At 37.4% G+C, this 22,478-nt stretch overlaps 1 protein-coding gene across 1 annotated transcript in view; it reads right to left on the bottom strand.

The window, feature by feature from the left end:
* adam12a (ADAM metallopeptidase domain 12a) overlaps positions 1-22,478 on the bottom strand; it is a 110,904-nt gene that overhangs the window by 69,484 nt on the left and 18,942 nt on the right. The window contains exons 2-3 of the mRNA XM_079851129.1: positions 18,910-19,022; positions 11,101-11,174 (exon numbers count right to left, since the gene is read on the bottom strand). Coding sequence (XP_079707255.1) covers positions 11,101-11,174; positions 18,910-19,022 — 187 coding nt within the window. The remainder of the gene's footprint in view (positions 1-11,100; positions 11,175-18,909; positions 19,023-22,478) is intronic.

The following is a 22,478-nucleotide window of genomic DNA, read 5'->3' as shown; positions in this document are numbered from 1 at the left end:
CCAATTCCTTCAGAGTAACAAAAACAGACATACATGACTTAGTTATTGATATACAGTTACAGTAAAGAGCTAGAAAATCATTTGATACAAGCAAATCATAGTTTGAGACAATGTTGAGATGTGTAAGATTACTAGAGGAGAAGTAGAAGTCCTCATTTGTTCTCCATTTAATCTGTCTAGGACAGGGTTTCTCAAACTCGGTTTGATCAGGGTTGGAGCTAAACTCTGCAGGACAGTGGCCCTCCAGGACCGAGTTTGAGAAACCCTGGTCTAGGAGAAACAGTTGAGACCTTATTTGTGATGTTTTGTTTCAATGCGTATGATGTGATTTCAAATATGATGTTTATCAATGATGTATTTCTCCATTGGCAGTCGTTGTACTGCCAAACAGAGCAAATAAACTTCAGCATGAAAACAGCTCTACATGAAACATCAAACCCACAAGAATAAGAAAGTACAAAACGCAACCTCTCCTCTGAAGAGTATCCATCAATGCGGGATCTTTGGGCACATCTGGCCTCATTAACACATCTGTCATCGCGCACGCAAACATGACGAGTCTGGGCATGCACGTTTCCTTAAATCACATCTCTTTTCATCTGATTTTTGGGTTGCGATCTTTGCCACACAACCTCTCCGAGACCAATGGAGAACTTTTAGAAGCAGGAAATAAAAATCATAAATCGAGAGGTTATTGCGAGGTTATCGTCTTTATTCGTGACAAACATCTCTGGTTAATGATCTCAGCGCTCTCTCTGAGTAACATGTTAAAGGGTTAGTTTGCCCAAAAATGAAAATTCTGTCAGTAATTACTCATCCTCATGTCGTTCCAACCCGTAAGACCTTCGTTTATCTTCAGAACACAAATTAAGATATTTTTAATGAAATCTGAGGCCTTTCTGCCCCGCCATTGACAGCTCCTCAACTGACACTTTGACGCTTCAAAAAGTTCATAAAGAGATCGTAAAACTAATCCATATGGAGAGAACGGTTTAGTCCAAATTGTCTGGAGAGACTCAATCGCTTTATATGATGAACAGATTGAATTTAGGCTTTAGGTAATTAATGGCAGAATTTTCATTTTTGGGTGAACTATCCCTTTAACAAAAGTAACAAATCAAACGTTTCTCATAAGCATGCAAACGTATCGGGATCATTTCAGAGCTCCTGGAAGGCATCCCACAGATGCTAACACTTAAAACTCCTTTCGCAGTGGTTTTGCTCCTCTGACACTTGCGCAATGAGCATCACAAAAAAAAAAGCCTTTTTTACAAGTCCAAATTACATTTTAGGTAGTGTGAGAGTCTATGAAGTCACAGCCAAAGGTACCGAATTAGCCTGCACGTCAAGCCAAGGCCTAAACCTTTCTCAATCCCAATCAATCACAGCAATTCCTGGAAGATCTTTCATCTCCTTCTAGTATTTTGGGTCCAATTGTTGTTCTCCCTTTGGGTCTCAGCGTGTTCATTACATCCGGTTTGACCAAACATTCGGACGGTCTGCCTTTCAAGCAGCCTCACATCTGCTAAAAGTAGCAAGAATATGATATGTGAAAATAATCCTGCTCCGTGAGCCAGTCACAACCATCTGGGAATACTTTATTTACGGATTCATTTGAACAGCATACAGTATAAGACATGCCAGTTCTGTCTCAACTGCTCATCTGGCGTCTAATAAATGCCGAATTAAACGAAAATCCCCACAAACAGCGTGAGAAACCTCTTTAGACGGAGTAATTTATGAAAAAGTGAAGATTCTGTCATCATTTACTCACCCTCATGTCGTTCAGAATATCGTTCTTCAGTGGAATCTTTTCCATACATGGAAAAGACATGGAAAATTGACAAAAACACTGTGCATTTTTCACGAAAGTAGTAAAAGGAAAGACATGAAGGTGAGTAAATACTGACAGAATCTTCACTTTTGGTTGATTTAACAATGCATTTGCAATGACGCTGCATTCTGGTGATGGGGAAATGATCAGCCTTTCTCTCAGCATTGTGACAGCATCCAAATCAAATGTGGAACGGTGTGCTGAATCTTAAGTCGTCTGTTCGGTTGTGTGTCATGCTGAACCTTGAATCCTGGAAACCCCTAAAGAGTGCTGTCTAGACGAGTCCTTCGGTTCAGGAGGAAAAATAGTGTTTTGTCCTCATAATTCACCTGAAGCCAAATGAACAATGCATCGTGTCCTGAACCACTCAAGTGTCCTTCACTCCAGCGCTCAAAAAACATTTCATTTGAGCTCAAGGAGTCTGTGTTCGTGTCTAAATGAACAATCTTATACGAATGCAAATGTGTGTGAATCGGAAGAACCACGACATCTATATTCATGAAAACTCTGCACTGGAACTAATGACTTCAAACCTTCAGCCTCATTATAAATCTGATGCAGCAAATGCATGCATTAAAGAACGGTTTCTAAACTAATTTAATTCATAAAACACGCCATAACTTCCCAGACAGCAACATAGTGTCGGCCCAGATCCGGCCCACGTGTGGATTCCATGCGTACCAGATGTGGGCCAGATCTGGGCCGACACTATGTTGCTGTCTGGGTTCTGCATTTACTAAATACTCAAGTAAAGAATACAATAAAAACAAACAAAACAAAGTAAAAAAGTAAAATAAAAACAAGGCTATCTTGATTATTTTTACTCAACTAATACATTTTATTAATTTATTTTCTATAGCCCAATGGGGCTTTATTTCTCAGTACTTCAAATCTCATGATCGACAAATTATATATACAGTAAATATATATATATATATATATATATATATATATATATATATATATATATATATATATATATATATGACCGACAAATCACACACATATATTATATAAACACAAACTTGCATGTCAGATGCGATTAATCGCAATATATATAGCCCTAATATATACATATTATACTAATGTAATACAAATAATTGCATAACTTACATTATTATATAATAATACTAAATATTGTATTATTGTAAACATGATATATTTATTATGTGTATAAAAATCATATCATCATATGTATCATATGCACGCAAAACGTGCATATCATATTAATGCAAAATGTGCATATCATGTACGCTAAAGAAATGCATATCTGATTCACGTACTGTAAAAGGTCATTTCGGCGTATAAAGAGCATGCAAAATGAAAGCATGAACTCATATAAAAAAACACATTATCTGTGTTTTACTCCAATGCAAAATCCTCATTAAATACTAACAGTACATCCTCTCTGCACGTTTTAATTTCCTCCAGTCTCCGTGATCTCTCACAAACACTCCCTGTGTTTCCCAGCTACACTCGTCCAACACTTCCTCTCAGTGTGTTCAGCTTTCATCGGCATCCCTGTTGGGAACTCTCACACTCGGCTGTCTGAAGCCAAACCCCAGACTCGTGCTCAGCACCACACGACCGTGCGATTCAGCAGAACATCTGCTTTCTGCATGAGCACGAGGGAAAGAGCTCCCTCAAGTCCCCGCTTCTCTTTTATTGTGCTTTGAAGAGCGCGAGCGGTGCAAACGCTTCTCGAGAGCACCAAACCCCCTGAAGAACAAAAGGACAATCACTGAGGCAGGGTTCAGTTTCCTCAGCGGATCTTCTGGGCTCCTGGGAAAACATGTTCTGCTGGTCAAATCGGGCGGAAGCAAGAGATTTTGTTTGCTTGGTGTTTTTTAGTAATCTGCACAAGATAAAACTCTTTCAAACGCTTGCTCAGCACAGGCTGTCAGACTGATGGAGCGCATGGACCGCTGCGCAGAGGTCAAAGGTCAAGAAACTCTGCTGAGCGACAGGATGCTCCGACTGAGGTCAAGCTCTAAGTCAGAGCGCAGACGAGCAAGTGAGGAAAAAGACACAATCAAATAAACAGACAGTCTATAAAGACACAAGCTAATAAAAGCAGACACACAAAAACAAACAGATTTACTTGAAAGAGAGAGCAAGAAGGAACATTTATGCATATAGCAGACGGAACAAAACATTTCTCCAGGGAACAAAAGCAATATTTGTAATATGCAATGCCAGGTTTATTAGACAACTAAATGAAACAATCTGCATTTCACACATGCAAGCCTGCGCTGTACATTTACAAGAGTAATTTGCTCCCAAATGAAAGGTATTTTTTTGTTATTTTCTTGCCTTAATGTCGTTCCAAACCTGTATGATTTTCTTTCTTCTGTGGAACACGAAAGATTCATTTTTGAAGATTATCTCAGTTGCACATTTCTATATAATAGAAATGCATACTGGGATTATCAAACTCCAAAAAGACCAAAAAGCATCATTAATGAGGTCCATATGACTCCATTGGTCTATATATGCACTCTTCTGAAGTCACATGATATCTTTGAGGAACAGACACAAATGTAAGTCCATATTCCCTGAAAGTCTTGAATATGGCATTAGATATTGAGCATCATAGTTTGATAATCAAGAAGAACAAACAGGGTTTAACATAAGTCACATGTATTTTTAATAACAATAATGCAAAATACTATTTCGTGGCCAGTAAGAACTATTTATGGGCATTTTCTGAACTCATTCACTCACTTCAAGCATATTAGCAGTTCACCAGGTTTTGAAACGGAGCTAATGTTTCTCTGTCGACTCATTACACGGAACAATGCAAATGGCTCCATTTCAAATCACAAAATCCATCTTTTGCTTCCTCTGGTTCATACGTCCACCATATAAGGACAAAGAACTCAGTAAAAGCATGAAGTCACTTTAAAGAACATAAAATATGGAGAAATGTTAATGAAAACGCTATTACGGCCATCTGACATGAGTAATGCCAGAATGCCATTCTGAGCGTGTAATTTAATGCTTTTAAAATGAAATCTGTTATGAAAAGAACAATTTTGCACATCTGTAACACATTTAGTACTAAATAAAAGGAGAAACATATAACTTAAAGACACACACCACAACAATTAACCCAGTTTGCAACTACTACGGCTGTTTTTTTGTTTTTTTTTTAACAAATCAAATACAAAAGTTGCTGTAAATAATGCACATTAAGTCTAGGCATAGAATAAAACAATAATATCTGGGGCATTTTCCCCCAATACCTGATTATTTTCTGACCCTGGATCAAATTTATTTTGGTTGCATTTTTTTTAAATGCATGTTCCTCTTTAAAAATCACTAGATGCTTCTTAGCCTTTCTTGAACACAGACAGCATTTGTTCACTGCATGCTGTTTTTGTATGAAAAGAACTCAAAAAACACATGAGGAGTAAATACTGAATATTACTTTAATTCTGCACAGCCATTTCTATCACAATCTCACAGACCCGTTTGGGGAAACCCGTTCCGCTGCACAGACTGAAAGACGCTTACAGCAGCCCGTCCTCAGAGACACACGGTCTCATCTGGAAAAGAGCTTGCGCACAACCGGACCTGTAATGTGATGAACAGAGAGGAGAGGAGCGGACAAGCCCTGATTCATGTTGACACGCATCCAAAAAATATCTGTGTCAAATAAAGTGAACTGAGATTGTATCACAACTGAAGAGAACTGATTTCCAGGTGAAGTCCAGGTACAATGTGAACTGGGCTATTCCACACTAAATTCCTTTTTGAGACAACACAAAAAATGTGTGAATTAATTGTTTTGATGTAATCTGATGACACTTGATATGTGACCCTGGATCACAAAACCAGTCAAAGTCGCACGGGTATATTTGTGGCAATCGCCAACAATGCATTGTATGGGTCAAAATTATCGATTTTTCTTTTATGCCAAAAATCATGAGGATATTAAGTAAAGATCATGTTCCATGAAGATATTTTGTACATTTCCTACCGTAAAGATATAAAACATTTATTTTTGTGAGTGAATGCAGCACAATCGCCAACATAAACGGTCAACTTTAAAGGTGATTTTCTCAATGTTTTGATTTTTTTTGCACCCTCAGATTCCAGATCTTCAAATAGTCGTATCTCGGCCAAATATTGTCCTATCCTAACAAACCATACACCAATGGAAAGCTTATTTACATTCAGCTTTCATATGATGTATACATCTCAATTTCAAAAAACTGAGCCATGTAACTGGTTTTGTGGTCCAGAGTCACATATAGGCTTGATATCAGAGCAGCATCTACATCAAATGCTGAATGTTCATCATGCAATACTAATCACAATATGACATTCTGACCGAATCGTGCAATGATGAAAGAACCATTAGGCACTTGAAGGAAGAGGCGGAGATGCATCTGTGGAGGAAACACGCACAGAGCTGGTGAGACGAGAGAGCAGCACAATGAGGCACGAGTGATAAAAGAGAATGACAGATGAGTGTGTGTGTGTGTGTGTGTGTGTGTGTGTGTGTGTGTGTGTGTGTGTGTGTAACACATCCACTAAGTAAGACTTAAAGAGACTGAAGGCTGCGACAAACACACCTTCTCGATCTGCATCCTGGGGGTTTATGAGATGTTTTCTGTGTTTTTCGGACCCGTCTAATTAATTTAGAATGTCAAGCATCCGGTTTCCTTCATTAATGACCGCTGTAAGCTGTCAGATAATTGGAGCTCTGGATAAGGGCATCTGAAAAACACTGTTATACGACTCAGCACTTGAAAGTCTTGTTTTTTTTCAGGCAACTTCATCTGCACTAATGAAGAGCTGTATTCATGTACTGCATTTCTAAACAGTGGTTCAAAGGACTGAATTACCACAATCACATCACTTTTAGCTGTAATGAAGTATGAAAAAATAATATTTTTGAATATATAAGAAAATATATTTTGGGTAACACATTAAGGTAACATTTCATTTTACAATGTCCCTCTTACAGATTTTACCTGTAGTTACTATAGTAATAACAGTCAATTATGCATTGATACATGCAGCTAACCCTATAATTATATAGTAAGTACATTATTAGTACTTAATTGTATACTGTAACAAGGACATCTTAAAATAAAGTGTAACTCACTTTACAATAAGGTTCATTAGTTAACATTAGTCAAGAATGTATTAACTAACATGAACTAACAATGAGCAATACATTTGTTATAGTATTTATTAATCTTTGTTAATGTTGGTTAATCAAAATCCAGCTTTTCATTGTTTGTTCATGTTAGTTACCAATGCATTAACTAATGTTAACCAATACAACATTTGATTTTAATAATGTATTAGTAAATGTTGAAATTACCATGATTAATAAATGCTGAAATGCAGTTCACTCTTAGTTCATGTTAACTAAAGTTGTTCACTAATGTTAACTATTTTTGGTGAAATGTTACCCATAATTTATTTGATCCATCCATCTATCCATCCATCCATCCATCCATATATATTATACACACATACTGTATGTACACACACACACACACACACACACATATGTATATATATATATATATATATATATATATATATATATATATATATATATATATATATATATATATATATATATATATATATAAACTGAATAAAAATATCCAATGTTGCTATATTTTGATAATTTTGGTATGGTGTTGGGTTGCCGCTCTTTCACACGCATTTGGGATTCAGTTGGCTTAGTCTTTTTGATTAAGTTGCATGTGTGTGTGTGTGTGTGTGTGTGTGTGTGTGTGTGTGTGTGTGTGTGTGTGTGTGTGTGTGTGTGTGTGTGTGTGTGTGTGTGTGTGCGTGTGTGTGTGAGAGAGAGTATTTCCAACAGAGCCGGATCTTATCTTCCCTTCTAATGTTCCTGTGTTTCTTTTGAAACGCTTTCCAGGAGTCCATATTCATCATCCGTTCAGCTTTATCGCTTCATGATAATGTGAGAAGGTGTTGTGCAGCCCTTGTTCTCCTGTCTGGCACATAGAGAGGTCATGTCTCTGATAATAACACGTCTACAGCGCTCATGAGATGCTTTTTACAGAGGTTGTCTCCTTTTCCACCCCTCGGTCTCTATCTCACACGCCCCCTTGTTACCATGGGAACAGTCCAAAAATCACTTGCTCTCGTCCTGAGAATTGCAGGCTTTTGTTTTGTTTAAATACATTAAAGATTACATGTCTAAATAAGACTGAATGCAACATGAGTATGGAGAAAGATACAACCCAACAAACTAAAACACCAACACACTTTAACACAGGAATGTTTCTTCAAGTGTCTTGGAGACGTTGCTTTGTTTCTTCATGTAATCACAGACAAACTCGATGATGGTGAGATCAGATCATACCGACTGTTGTCAGACTCCTTGTGCATACACAAATCTCACTGGATTATTACAATTAATAGCAAAATTAATGTTTGGAAATGTAAACTATTTATGTAAACTGATATTTCCTACTAACACACTACAGCAAAATATATAAATAACTGACTTAAAATGTATATTTTTTGGTGAAAATACTAACGTGCCTAAGCATTTTGCAAAGTACTATATATAATAAAATTGAAGTTAAGAATCAGCCCTATTGCATTATTGCATTAGAAGGTTCGGTATATTAATGTGTGACATTTTAGCCCTATAACCAACATCATAGTGAGTGCAACACCGTAACGCCATAAACACCCTACAGTTCAATACTCCCTACAACCTCAGAAACTACAGGAGTGATGCCGTCCCACTGGGCACACAAATTATACTTCTGCATTTGACTAGGCAGATGAATAATGTACTTTGTTCTGTTCTTTAAAGAGGATAAGATCCAATTTTAACTTCATTTCCAGTTCAGGTTATTCACAGAAATTAAATGTGCTCACACAACTTAATTAGGGGCTTTGAATAACATGAAGAATAAATTGAATTCATGCTCTTATCTAGATGAACTAAGAATGAGGGGCTCATTCAGACATTTGTGACTATTTAATTCACCTTATCAAGTCGTCTGTCAACTATACATTAGTATGACCTTTAAATATTATATTCTATTGAGTCTCTCTAACTCAACACAGGACTCATGTTGCGCTAGTGTTTCCCACATTGACATGCTTCAGTGTGCGTCAACTGTCATATAGAATAAAAGGCAATGCACTTATGAACATTAAACGAGCATCGTACGTGCTTCATTGCTGCTTATGAAAGAAATAAATGCTGTGAACCCTTAAATGAATGTGCTTGTCCACCTCCCACAACTTCTTGTGCTGAAATCAGAGAGAATGAAAAACAAATATGAACATTCAATTGTGATAATTTCATTTGACAAATGTTTTTTCTACTCTGCTCTGCTTCATCCAGTTTCAACAACTGGAATTCATCAGCTTCACTGGAGCAGGAGGCTCACACGAGATCTCTCGCTTTCTCTTCCTTATACAGTATTACACATGCTGGATTTCATTTCCACACAACACTGTCTGACTCTGCCAAAAGTCACGATAACACTGAAGTTGAAGTTGTGTGGAAAACAGGCTCTATTGCAATTCTGGTTACTTGAAGACAGACAGAAACACACACACAGACACACACACACATTGTGTTTTATGGGGACTTTCCATACATAATAATTTTTATACTGTACAAACTGTATATTCTATCTACTAACCCTAACCCTACCCAGTGTTTTTAGATGTTCAAAAAACATCACTTAATATGATTTATAAGCCATTTTTCCTTATTGGGACCAAAAGAAATGTCCTGACAAGGTCCCAACAAATGTCCCAACGCATTAATTTGATCAAAAGTGACATTAAAGACGTTTTTTGAATGTTACAAAAAAAATTTATTTCAAATAAATGCTGTTCTTTTAAACTTTCTATAGAAGTAAAAAAAAAATGGATCACTGTTTCCATAAAAATATGAAGCAGCAAAACTATTTTCAACATTGCAAACAATCATAAATGTTTCTTAAGCATCAAATCATCATATTAGAATGATTTCTGAAGGATCATGTGACACTGAAGACTGGAGTAATGATGCTGAAAATCCAGCTTTGATCACAGGGATACATTAAAATATATTAAAATAGGAAACAAAATATTTCAAAATATGGCAAAGATCAGAACTGAAAAAGCAATTTTAGTGCACTGTCTGATAAGGAAAGCAAGATCTTCGCCACATTTAGCAGCACAGTGAATGTAGTCTCTGAGAAGTCTATAACTTCAAGGTCACTAACACTGTATAATTCACCCCCTGCAAATTTAACTCCGGCGCAGTTTCTTTTTTCCCTCTCCACGCTCTGGTTCATATTCACACACACACTCCGCGTTACCAGAGAAGGGTTCTCAATCACTCTCACCGTGAACATCAATGTCAACCTGAATAAAATCAGAGGTGAGTTCCAGCTCACACGGTGACCTCAGTTTACGTCATCTACCCTTCAGAAACACACTCCCCTGCAGCCTGTCTGGCTTTCTGCATGATGCACAACACGGGCGTCCACGTTTGCCATTCCCTCTACGGTGGATTCAGTAATTAGACACTGTTGTGGAGATTTGTCGCTCCCAGCATGAATCTGTCAGAGCGAATGTTCATTTGCATTCAAAAACAGAGCTGGCGAGGGTTCGTTTGACACAAGCGTCATTACACCGACCTGACTGACCGCTTCACGCTGCTCTTTCACTTCAGAAACACACACTTACAGTGTCAGCTCAACCTTTAAAAGCAGGACACATGGATTATTACAAGGCCATATACTACAATGCCTTATGTAACACTCAAATACACTGAACTTATAGCTTCAATTTTCAATATTTAGCAGCACAATAATGAAAGAATTGTCAAGCACGTAATATAGATGTTATATAAGAGAGTCTACAAACTCTGGCCACATAGTATATCTTATTTAAATTGCAAAAAGTTTCTGTATTTGATTTATCCTCATATAAATATATTACATGCATGTTTTCAACCTTTTTAATAGTCAAAACTATGGTAAAAAACCCACAATTCCTACAATAGACTACTGTGATTCAGTAAGTCAGAATGGTTATAAAATAAAAATGGCAAAAATATTCAGGTTCTGTTTGAAAGTGCTCCCATATTAATTGTATAGTGTTAAATCTACAGACAAAAGGAACCACCAGATACAGATACATTTTTACCTTAGAAATGGTTTTAGAAACGTGCCATGGTACTACCTTCTGTTACCATCATTGTACCATGGTACCTTGTATTTGGTAAAGAGAGAGAATAATGGAAGACTTACTCATTTTTCTGTAAAGCAAGTAGCAGTTGCTCCCCATCCACTTCAATCAGCACCTTCAGTGATCCAGGGTGACCCTAAAATCAGACAAAGACACACAGATATATATATGTACTAAAAAATGATCAAAACGATGGATCCACGGAAACGACTAAAAATGCGATATTCTGCTGCCAGGCCAGTAGATGGCGATGTCACTTTTTAAAGAAAGACTACACGCCTATAGACTGAACACGTAATACACATGCACAGGACTTCAACGTTTTCACAAATGCGATAATGGTAGTGATGGCAATTTCAAAACACTGCTTCATGAAGCTTCGAAACCTTTACGAATCTTTTGTTCTGAATCAACGGTTTGATTGATTTCAGTAAACGAGGCTTCATTACGTCATAACTGTTTCGAAACTAGAGGTGGGCATAGATTAATTTTTTTAATCTAGATTAATCTAGATTAATTTTGAAATTAATCTAGATTAATCTAGATTAAAATGGCTCATTTGAATTCTGCCGAAGGCATTCAGAATATGTGTGCTACCCAAATAATGACTATAAAAGTAAGTCTTTGTGAACCGGTTTCTCAAGCCAGGTGGTGCATTAGACCAGGGGCTCATCTCCTGTTTCCACAATGCATCACAAACTGCTTGAGAAAGCTGTTCTACTCATAGACTGTAAAGGTTACTACTGTACTGTTACAGTCCATAGGCAACATTAGGTAGGCCTATGTTATTATCAACTACTATAGGCTATCAATTAGGGATGGGCGATATGGCCTAAAATCTATATTGTGATATACATTGCAGCCTCTTGCGATAACGATATACAGTATATTATAATAAAACCATTTCAGAACAGGTTACACAGACCCTGCTAAACAACTGCTAAATGTATTTTTTTTAAAGGGTATATGTAGTTTTGAGAACATATATTGTGCAAAACTGTAAGTATACAACATAATTTTGCAGATAAATAAAATTTAAGTACAATAGCTGCAGAGACTTAAGTAGGTCTAATGTTTATTATAGCTTTGATCTTATGAAACCCCAAATTTAAAGTGATAATATTGTCTAACTAATGTCTTTTCCGTTAAAAAGAAACACAACAACGATTCTTAAAATCGGGCATAGACAGAGATTATGTGTTAACGTTACACCACTAAGATATATTGGAATGAGAATAATACGCGCGCGCTGGTATTCAGTGATATCATGTTTCGTTTTGAATTTGAGGTGGTAGAACGGATTAGTCGTGTGTTAACTTACCGAACCGTTACCCCACACACTCTGTCTATAGTTTGCTGCTGTTTGTCGGACGGCTTAAATCCGAACCAAGTCCAAATAATGGATGTTGCTGCTTTCACTTTCAGCCGTGTTTACTTAAGATGACGACGAATATGCGTTGCAGCCGGGTTTACCTCGCGGCCGCGGGTAGATTGCGTCATCATCTCCCAACGCAACTTGGGGAATAGATTAACGGCGATATTTTTTTTATCGCGCGATAAGAGTCTCGCGTTAACGCAGCGCGTTAACGCCGATAACGGCCCACCACTATTCGAAACACTTCGAAATTTCAATGGTTCACCGCTGGGGGCGATGATCTCTGTCAATCCATGAATCATGAGTCTTTGTGAACCAACGAACAAGTGTCTGTGGGTTTTACCTGATCTCTGATCAGTTTTATACATTTGTAGACATTTTAATTAGACATTAGTATAATTAAAATTAATAATGGCAGTTGGTCTCTTAGTGGCCTGTTAGCTGAGCCATTCATAGAACAAACAAAACAAACCCTGACAATTGATAAAAGAACATAGACACTTGATACTCTTATTAGATGATTAGATTTATTTTGCAAAACGTGTTTTTATGCATGTTTGGCCCAGGTTTTTGTTGCATTTACACTGTTCTGACCACTAGGGGTCACCGTGGAGACGGGTGTCGGATTGTTTCGAAGCCTCGACACAATACGGCACTTTTGCTTCAACTGTTTCAGTGTTCCACGAAGCCTCGATCTGCTCACCACTAGATAATGGTATCGTTTTCAAAAACTTCAGAAACAAAAACGCCTTCAAAAGTTTGCATTTTTAGGCCCCCTTAAACGTAGTTGTCATGTAAATGAATGGCCAAAACGCATAAAAAGTTTCCCTTTTTTAAGTTCCAATAAAACTAAAAATGGACTAAACCGTCTCATTAAAAAACTGTTGCTGCATTAGCATTTCATCTGCATCTACTCATATAACGCTGGTTGTCATAATTGGTTGATTGCCACTTGAAAAGATGGCAGCTGATTGGTTGATTGCATAATTACTCACACCTGTGACACTTCTGGACACCATGTTGTGATGGTGAACCCTTCTCAGCACACTTCAAACTGTCAAAGGGTCTGATCGCTTGCTTTTCAACATTTACTTGGTTTTGATTTACTGATAATAATTTGAAATGTTATGTGAGGGTTTATGCATTCAGTTGCATGACTTAATGAGTAAATAGTGTGAGTAAAAGAGCTGGTTTATTCACACAGTTATATCAACTGAAGTCAATGACCAAGCGGTTAGTACAAAAATGCATATTCCCGATAGACTGAATAATAAATATGTGGTCCTACATTTTTATTCTCATTAAATGTTTAGAAAGTGAAATGGGTTGCAATAGCCGTTTCATGTTTTGTTAGTGGTAATATTCATGGAAGATGAAGTCCAACTGCAGCGTAACAGACAATGCAAGGCCTCAGACCAATAGACAGCGAGAGAAAGCATATTTCCAGCTTTGAGTGGGCTTTAATGCAGGATAAAATGAATCCGCCATTGTGTCGGAGGTCTATAGCTGTCAGGATTAGTTTTATGTTTCAATTCTCTCTGACATTAATTCTCTTCACGCTTTGTAAGTCTGAAAGTTCGGCAGATTTACTCCGAGGCTCTGAGGGAAATGGATTTAAACCAGTCAGGCGTTGACAAAATACAGCAGAAATAAGCATGAATCATCTGTCTAACATGAAGAGCTCCATGCGTCATTGCATATGTATGGCAATGAGCGGTTACAGTCGTGACAAATTCACACAAGGTAAATCAGATCATGAGGGAACGTTTGCTAAGTGTTTAGCACAAACTTGACCTAGAATATGGGCTGACCTTCATGCAAGTGATGAAAAACAGAGAAACCCAAGTAAAATACGGGATTCCAAACTCTTTTCCATGGTAAAATCGTTGTAATGTACGTCATCTTTATTGAACACATGGACGTAACATTCACTGTCTTGGTTGAAAAATGATTTAACCGCATGGAATAAGTTGGGAGTTTGTGGGTTCATAAGAGTGCATGTTCTTGCATGTATAAATCTCTGACGAGAAGACATTTGGGGGTTGAAGCTCTTATGGATTTCCCTTGGTTACAAAACCACCAATAACAACTTTGACCTCCATAAATCCATAGTTAAGCAAACAAATGGAGCAAATTTAACACCATTGTAAGGGTTCCTCAGAGAGGTTTCAAAGTTAAATCACTGCAAGGGTCCAAAACCTCAAAGCAAGAAGTACGAAAAAACTCAACAAAGCTTTCAGACGTGACTGACACTGGCTTATTTAAGTATTCATTCTCCCCTTACTGGTGGCCTACAAAAAGAGTCAGTAAACAAATCAGTTGACAAGTCAAAATCTCCATCACCAATTAATAAATCTACTGTAAAGGAACAAGAGAGCCTCGCATTACTGAATAATCACTGGTCTCCAACAATAACATTACCTCCCATCTCAGTTTTATCGAAGACCACCAGGAGGATCTAAACAGCCATTGGAGGACTGGAGCAAAAAGGGACGAAACAAAAGTTTAAAGTGTCAGTATATTTAAAAAATGTCCCACAAAAACAAAACTCAGCATTCCAGCTGAAAAGCCTCATCCCTGAAAAGCCTTGGTGTGTGGTGTTGGGAGTATTCAGGGATGTTCTTGCGCTGCTCCAGGAAACTGTACAGTACAGGAGAAAGTCATTGTGTCAGTCAGTGAGCCAATGCCAACTGGGTCATGAAGAAGAACAATGATCTGAAAAACACATGTGAAGTTGAAGCCTTGGCGCAGCGGATAACGCATGTGCTTGATTGTGATGATGGGGGTCCAGACTGTGCCATGTCCTGTTACATTTCTACATTTCAAATACTATCTTTTCCTGTAGTAATACCTCCCTTGACTGTCCTATTAAAGCCAAAACACCATAAATAAAAGGAAAAATGCATGCAAATCTACAAGGGCTGTAAAGGAGAACTTGTGCATTTTACAATGACCAAGTTAAATGGAATAATTCAGCTAAATACACCCGTACTGCCATCCATTATTCACCCTCATGTTGCTTATGCTGTTATTTCCCCTGTGGAACACAAGATCAATTTTAACCCTTTAAAGTCTACACTATTATATATTGTTAATTATTGGTAATATTTCAGGATGAACACTTACTGGACTGAAGCAACTTAGGTTTACTTGATTATCCATTTTATAGAAAAATGAATCAAGTATATGATGAATCAGGTTTTGAAGAACGCTTATTTGATGATCTTTCAATCATTTTCATCATTCCATTTGAAAAATGCCATAACAGCAACTCTCAAGCTCCAAAAAATAAATAAATAAATAAAAAAAAAAAAAAAAAAAAAAATAATAATAATAATAATAATAATAAAATAAAAACTCATTGAAAATAAAATAAAAGTGGGTCACTGAACTAAAAATAGAATTTAGGGACAGGATTTTTAGAGATTAAAATTGCTGTCTGTTCCTTAAAATATATAATTGGAGATAAATGTGATTTTCTTTTTTTTTTTTATGACACTTTTTGTCCTCTTTTGACATTGAGAAGTGGTTACTATGAATTGTGATTGTATGGAAAAAAGTGTAAATATGTATTATTTTGTGCTCCACAGGAGAAAGAAAGTCATATGGGTTTGTAAAAACATGAGGGTGATAAAGTCATAACTGTCATAATAACAATTTATGTTTGGATATGTTATGTTATGTTCTGGTATCTTTGTGGGGACTCTTCATATGTGTAAGGGTTTTTATACTGTACAAACTGGATTTTCTATCCCTTATCCCCAACCCTACCCAATCACAGAAAACATTCTGCATTTTTACATTTTCAAATAAACATTATTTAGCACGTTCATTAACTGGCTGCTGCCCATAATCTCGGATCTCGGGTTTTACAATCGTTGTGGGGACATTTGGTCCTCAGAATGTAGGTAAAACAAGTACACACACACACACACACACACACACACACACACACACACACACACACACACACACACACACACACATACACACACACACACAGATCCCTAGGTGGTCTGATTTACTCTTAATGATTGTTGCTCACGGCAGTACACATGTAAAAAATTGTCCATAAAACCTTTTTAAAAACTCCAGTAAGAAAACAACACACTCCAAGTAAATAAATTAACAAACAAATGGGCTTCAAAACAGTCCTGCATGTCTTCATTCCATAAATTGGTTGAGAAATGTTTTTCATTAAGGACAAAAGCAACATTTCCCCTCCAGGACTCATGTTGCCTCATATGCAGGTCTGTTTGCCGCTTCCCAAAACATATCAAACTGTTCAAACTCACTCCTTGTTCAATAAAAGAACAGGCATGTGATCATAGTTTGTACTGAACACGTTTATCTTCAAAGTCTAACTTCAAAGTCAACATACACTGCCCGGCCGCTGTTTGGATTTAAAATGGCAAATGCTTAAGAGTCTATGACTGGGCCATTATTGCAGTGGTTATGATGTTTCTAACATGTAATATGTTTGGCTAGAGTTCTTCTAACCCTCATTGATGGAGTGTGTAGCTTTTCATTTCTTAAACAACCATGTAGGAAAACACATTATGGCCACAGGATGACAAAGTCAAGATTCATCAGGCTCAAATTGTGAAAGAATGGTTGGGAGGAGCTTGAAGAATCATTTTCACACATGAATTTGCACTTATGAGTCCAGAGCTTAATTTCATTAGCCGCTTTTCCACCGAAATTACCCGGAACAATTTGTCCCAGGAACTTTTTTCCCAGGAACCTTTTTTGCCCCAGACCGGTTGCTTTCTGCGTTTACACCGCGGTCTAAAGTACCGGGAAGGTAAACTGCGCGCAACTGCTCCTCCCAGTCTGCGACGGACAGTAATCAGTTTTGAACGCCACATTTATAAGTATGGAGGAGATTCAAACTGTGCTGCAGTTATTGGTTTACTAACGAGGTAGGCTAATTAACATAACAAAATAGACGAGCACTGATACTAAAGCGTGTTCAGAAAGCTCGTATGCGTATAAAATTAGACAAGGTACGTTGTGAGATGACTGGGACGAACGCGCAAAAATTTCCTTTTGCGCAAATACTCTTAAAAAAAGCCTGAACCCCGTCTATCAATCATAAATAGTGACAGTCTTGTAAATAGTTGTTTGTTACCAACCTCAATGCGCTATTTCAATCCTGTTATAGTAAATTTGTAACATGGTTTGCCTTGCAATAGATGACAATGTGTAAACATAATGACTTAATATTAAAAGCTGTGGCAGAAAAGAGACGAGCACTGATAAAGCGTGTTCAGAGCTCGTAATGCTAACGTTAGATATAAAATTGTATGTTATCAGCTATTGCGGACATTGGCCGTGAGATGGCTGTGACGAACGCGCAGAAAGTTTCCTCTTCCACAAATACCCAAATAATAAAGCCTGAAACTCGTCGCCAGTCCCCCAGTTTTTTTTATTAAATTCCATATTTGCAGACAGACAACTTTACTGCATGAAGCCACTTTTTAAAAGGGAGGTTAAAAATAAAGAAAATGCTGCGTGGAGTCATCCAACCAAAATGCGGCGTGAACACAACCAATCAGCTTGTGCAGCGCACAAGTCCCACCCCTGAAAGTTCCTGAACTTTGAAAAAGTACTACCTCGTGAGCAGGGACTATCGGAGGGGCAAATATTTACCCGGAACTTCATTTAGACCCTGGTTCCTGCGGTGTAAACACATCGAGTACCAGCCCAAAGTTCCTAGTTCCTGGGGAAAGTTCCTGCGGTGGAAACGCGGCTATTGAAAGTCTTTGGGATGTGCTGGAGGAGACTTTACAGAGTGCTGGACTCTTGCATTGCCAATACAAGACCTTTTAAAAATTGATGGAAATAACATCACAACATTTATTTCCATCAAGAGGTGCAGCAATTTTTGGTCAAGACCTTGTTTTGACAATGCAATATGTGTATAATGGCATGTGCAACCCATTAAAAGAGCACCTATTATGCCGATTTGCCATATTTAAAAAGTCTTGATTTTGTTTTTTCATGCTTGAAACACATTATTTTCCCCATATTCTCCATTGTTGCAGCTCCTCTCTTCCCAGTCTGTCAGTAACGCTCTGTTTAGTTCCTGTCTCTATGAAGCCCCTCCTTCTGAAAAGCACACTGTGCTCTGATTGGTCGGCTGGAGCAGTGTGTTGTGATTGGTCAAGTGCTTTGAGCGTGTTTGGAAAATGTCCCGCCCCTTACCATTACCGTGAGTTTCAACACACTACTAACTAACTCAACCAGGCCCCGCCCCTTTATTCTGCGTATTAATTATTTAAATGAGGAATATTGTGATGTGTTCGCTCCCGGAAAAAAAAACGCAAGGCAACGACGGAGTTCAGAAACTGTGGCAATGATATCGAGAATAACTCCCATTGGATTGACTTTGTGCTTTGGAACTTTGCAGACCATTTTCAACATCCCACATTAAAGAAAGCTGAACATGTAAAAAAACAATGAAAGTGGGGGCTTGATTTTACCAGTGACTTACCATTGACTTGATGAGACTAACCGGTCTCTGCTGTCCTCCAATGAGCAGGTGTGGTTCAATGACATCATAATGCTCCAGCGTGTTTAGTATCTCGGGTTGACTCGGATAGGCGTCTGAAAGAAGAAAAACAAATACATGACATCTCCACCTTAAAGTAAACGACAACTCTTCGGCCTAGACTTTTCATTCGACTGACGACATCGCTGACTCACAGACGAACCCAGCTGAGCATTACATATTTAAAATCACTCTAAGCTTTCTTTCTTCAATCCATGCTTTACAAAAATCTCATTGGCGTTTGTATTTGCAGCCTGCAGAGACGCAATGAACAACATTGTTAATCGATGCTTCCAAACATCAGGTTTGCCCTGACAACAATCTCCCTGGAAACTACAACCATCTATTTCAGGCCTGATTCGATTCAGATCAGACCTCTATAATGACCTAATGAAGCTTGTTCATGTGGCCTCGTCCATCATACACAAACGTGACATCACATGTACATGAGTCATCATAACACACTGTGCAGTTCAGCCACAAGAGACGACAAGCAGGCTGTAAATACAGTTTAAAATAAGTGAAATGTAATATTACAATAAAACTGTTAAATATCTACTTGTAAACTGCATCATATTTCTCACTGAAATGAAAATGCACAGCTGATCTCTACTTTCTCTCTCACAACAGAGGTCTGTGACGACTGATTCAATTTCACACAAGGTCGCTGCTTACATTGAATCTTTTCCTGGCCAGTGTTTTATATATATATATATATATATATATAGTTTTTATTACTGCAATACTGCATTTTATTTATTATTTTTTTTCGTCCAGCACAAATCAAATAAAAAGTAAATCAAGTATAAACAAAGCCATTTATTTTTAATAACATTTTTTTCAATGTCAATCATATCCAGTAAACGATATTGTAAGCAGTTTTACTTTTTATTTTTCAGCCATAACAATACATTTCTTGTGTGTGTATATATATATTTTATATTTATATATATATATACTTATACTTCTATATATATATATATATATAGATTGATAGATACAAGTATACAAGTATATAAAAATATTATTTTAATAATATAAATAATATTTGTGTGTATATAGTGTGTATATATGTATAGAAAAAATAAATTATATATATATATATATATATATATATATATATATATACACACACACACACTTATTATTTTCATGGTTAGTTTTCTGTCAGCAGCAGCTACAGTAGTTCTGGAACAGATCCTCTGTGTTTCTGTACAAGCATAAGCAACTTGTTTCTTCAGACAATACAGTTTACCAGAGACTTCAACAACATAAACACATTTACACTCACTGAACTCGCTGACAACAAAAACAACACACACACACACACACCAACCATTTATCAAGAATGAAACCAGCAGTACATTTCGTTAATCATGCACGAAAACAGTTCATTATTCAGTGACAGCTGAGCTGTTAAGAGTGTAGTTTACAATACAAACCCTCCGAACGAGGCTCAGACGTGCAGGAAGCCACGCTAGTCAAAACAAAAGAGTTCACTAGCATCTACATGCTACCGCCGCACATTAAATCTTTATAAACAACAAAAACATCCTCTTTGTAATACATACAGATTCTTGGTTTATAATGCACGCAAGTGAGAAAATAAAAGATTATAGTTGCAATCAACTATTGCAAACAAAGAACTTTGTTAATTTGCATTTTAAATTGTAAGGCATCATAGGCACGCATCCAACATGACAGCTGTTCCAACAGTAAAAACCATTGCCAGATTTCAAGGCAGACTTTACTATAGGTTTTGGATGTATTTCACATTTTTACCCCATCTGACCCACAATCAGACCTCAAAGTCCCTCTGTTCTGGACTTATGGACAGACAGCGCTGTCTCGCTCGCAGAATGAAGCGAAGTGTGTGTGAGTTACAGCGAGCAGGTCTGTAGATTAGTCATCTCAGCTCTGCTTTATGTCTGAGAGTAGGGTTTCCCACACGCAGAACACACTGTGAAAAGGAACAGACACTGTGGACAGATAACATTGTGAAAAGTCTTGGTCAGCACATTTACAGACTCTCTGAAACACTCAAACAAACAGAGCCATCCTTCATTGTATATGTGTAAACATCCTCTCACTTTCTACTGCTTTGTTTCCAGCAAATTTCTTAACATGTCTTCATATTCATAAAAAGATTCAACAAATGAGACATTGCTTGTGTACACAGAGTTTACTAAAATGAAAGGTTTTGTACGACTCACTTTATCAGTTAGTGTTTCCGGTGGCTGGAATTTTGTCAGTCAAAAGTAGTCGATCTCCGAATGCAACGTAACATGAGGAGAGTAAAGATGGAAAGCTCCTAAAGCTTGTTTCCATATAAATTCACGGATAATTTTTTATCTAAGTTATCATGCTTTTCATTGAAATTACAAGTTCATGACATTTCCTCATACGGAGTCAGTTTATTACGTTGCATTCTGAGATCGACTACTTTTGACTGACAAAATTCCAGCCACCGGAAGGAAACACTAACTGATAAAGTGAGCTGTACAAAACCTTTCTTTTTAGTAAACTTTGTGTACACAAGCAATGTAGTAAATGCTGGAGTTCATGTGTAGAGCCCCTGGTGATACTTCAAGCACAGTTTCATGTTGTGTCGAGCCTTCTTAGTGTTTTAAATATAGCGATGTTGATGCTAACACTGTAGTGCCCCATGCACTCCCATTCAAAAGGCATTTTGACCTAAAACGAAAATACGGTCAATCTTAAAAGTGGCATTTCCATTCTAATAATGCTTTTACACGAAAGTTTGACTCGGGTAGATTAACAAAAAAGAGCCTAGGTTCAATTTTGGTGAGAGTTACCCTTTAACTTGTAAATAATGAGTCCCTGAACAGAGCGGGATCAATATGAAAAGCTGCTTTAAGTGCTACAGTGCATCTCATTTTCATGGACTGAGAAAGATTTGGCAGTTTTTGCTGTGAGATGTTACTCCACTCTTCCACCTGGGCACTTGTGAGTCCTCGAACACATCTGGGGGGACACATGGTTACACGTGGTTCGGTTCTGCAAGGACTGAGATCCGCTGTAGCACTGTGTCATTACAGACATTGCAGTTTATTCCTCTGTTCACATCTGCAGTCCTCATGCAGGACTATGGCACGGTCATGCAGGCGATCAGGGACCCGGGCATCTCTCTCTTGCTGGAGACTCTTTAAAGTCCTGAGTTATTGTAACTGTGTCCTTAAAATTATCCACCGCGTGTAAACTGTTATTGTCTTAGAGAATGCTCCTCAAGTGAATGTGCAATATTTTTTTTATGGTTCATTGAACGAGAATAATAAACTTTGTTTAAACCCTTTCCATTAAAGATATGTAAAGCTTATTTGGATTTTACATAATTGTCTTTAAAATACAGTATCCTGAAAATTGTATTATCTAATATATGACTAACTGACCAAAATTTAATTTTGCTCAATATTTTCATTCAACAGTTCTGGGTTGGTAAGATTTTTGAAGTAATGTTTTTGAAAGAAGTCCGAGGCTGCATTTGTTTAATC

This window comes from Squalius cephalus (genome assembly GCF_949319135.1).
Source record: "Squalius cephalus genome assembly, chromosome: 19".
Lineage (NCBI taxonomy): Eukaryota > Metazoa > Chordata > Actinopteri > Cypriniformes > Leuciscidae > Squalius > Squalius cephalus.
The sequence above is the reverse complement of the archived record's forward strand: the minus strand, read 5'-3'. Positions and strand labels throughout refer to the sequence as shown.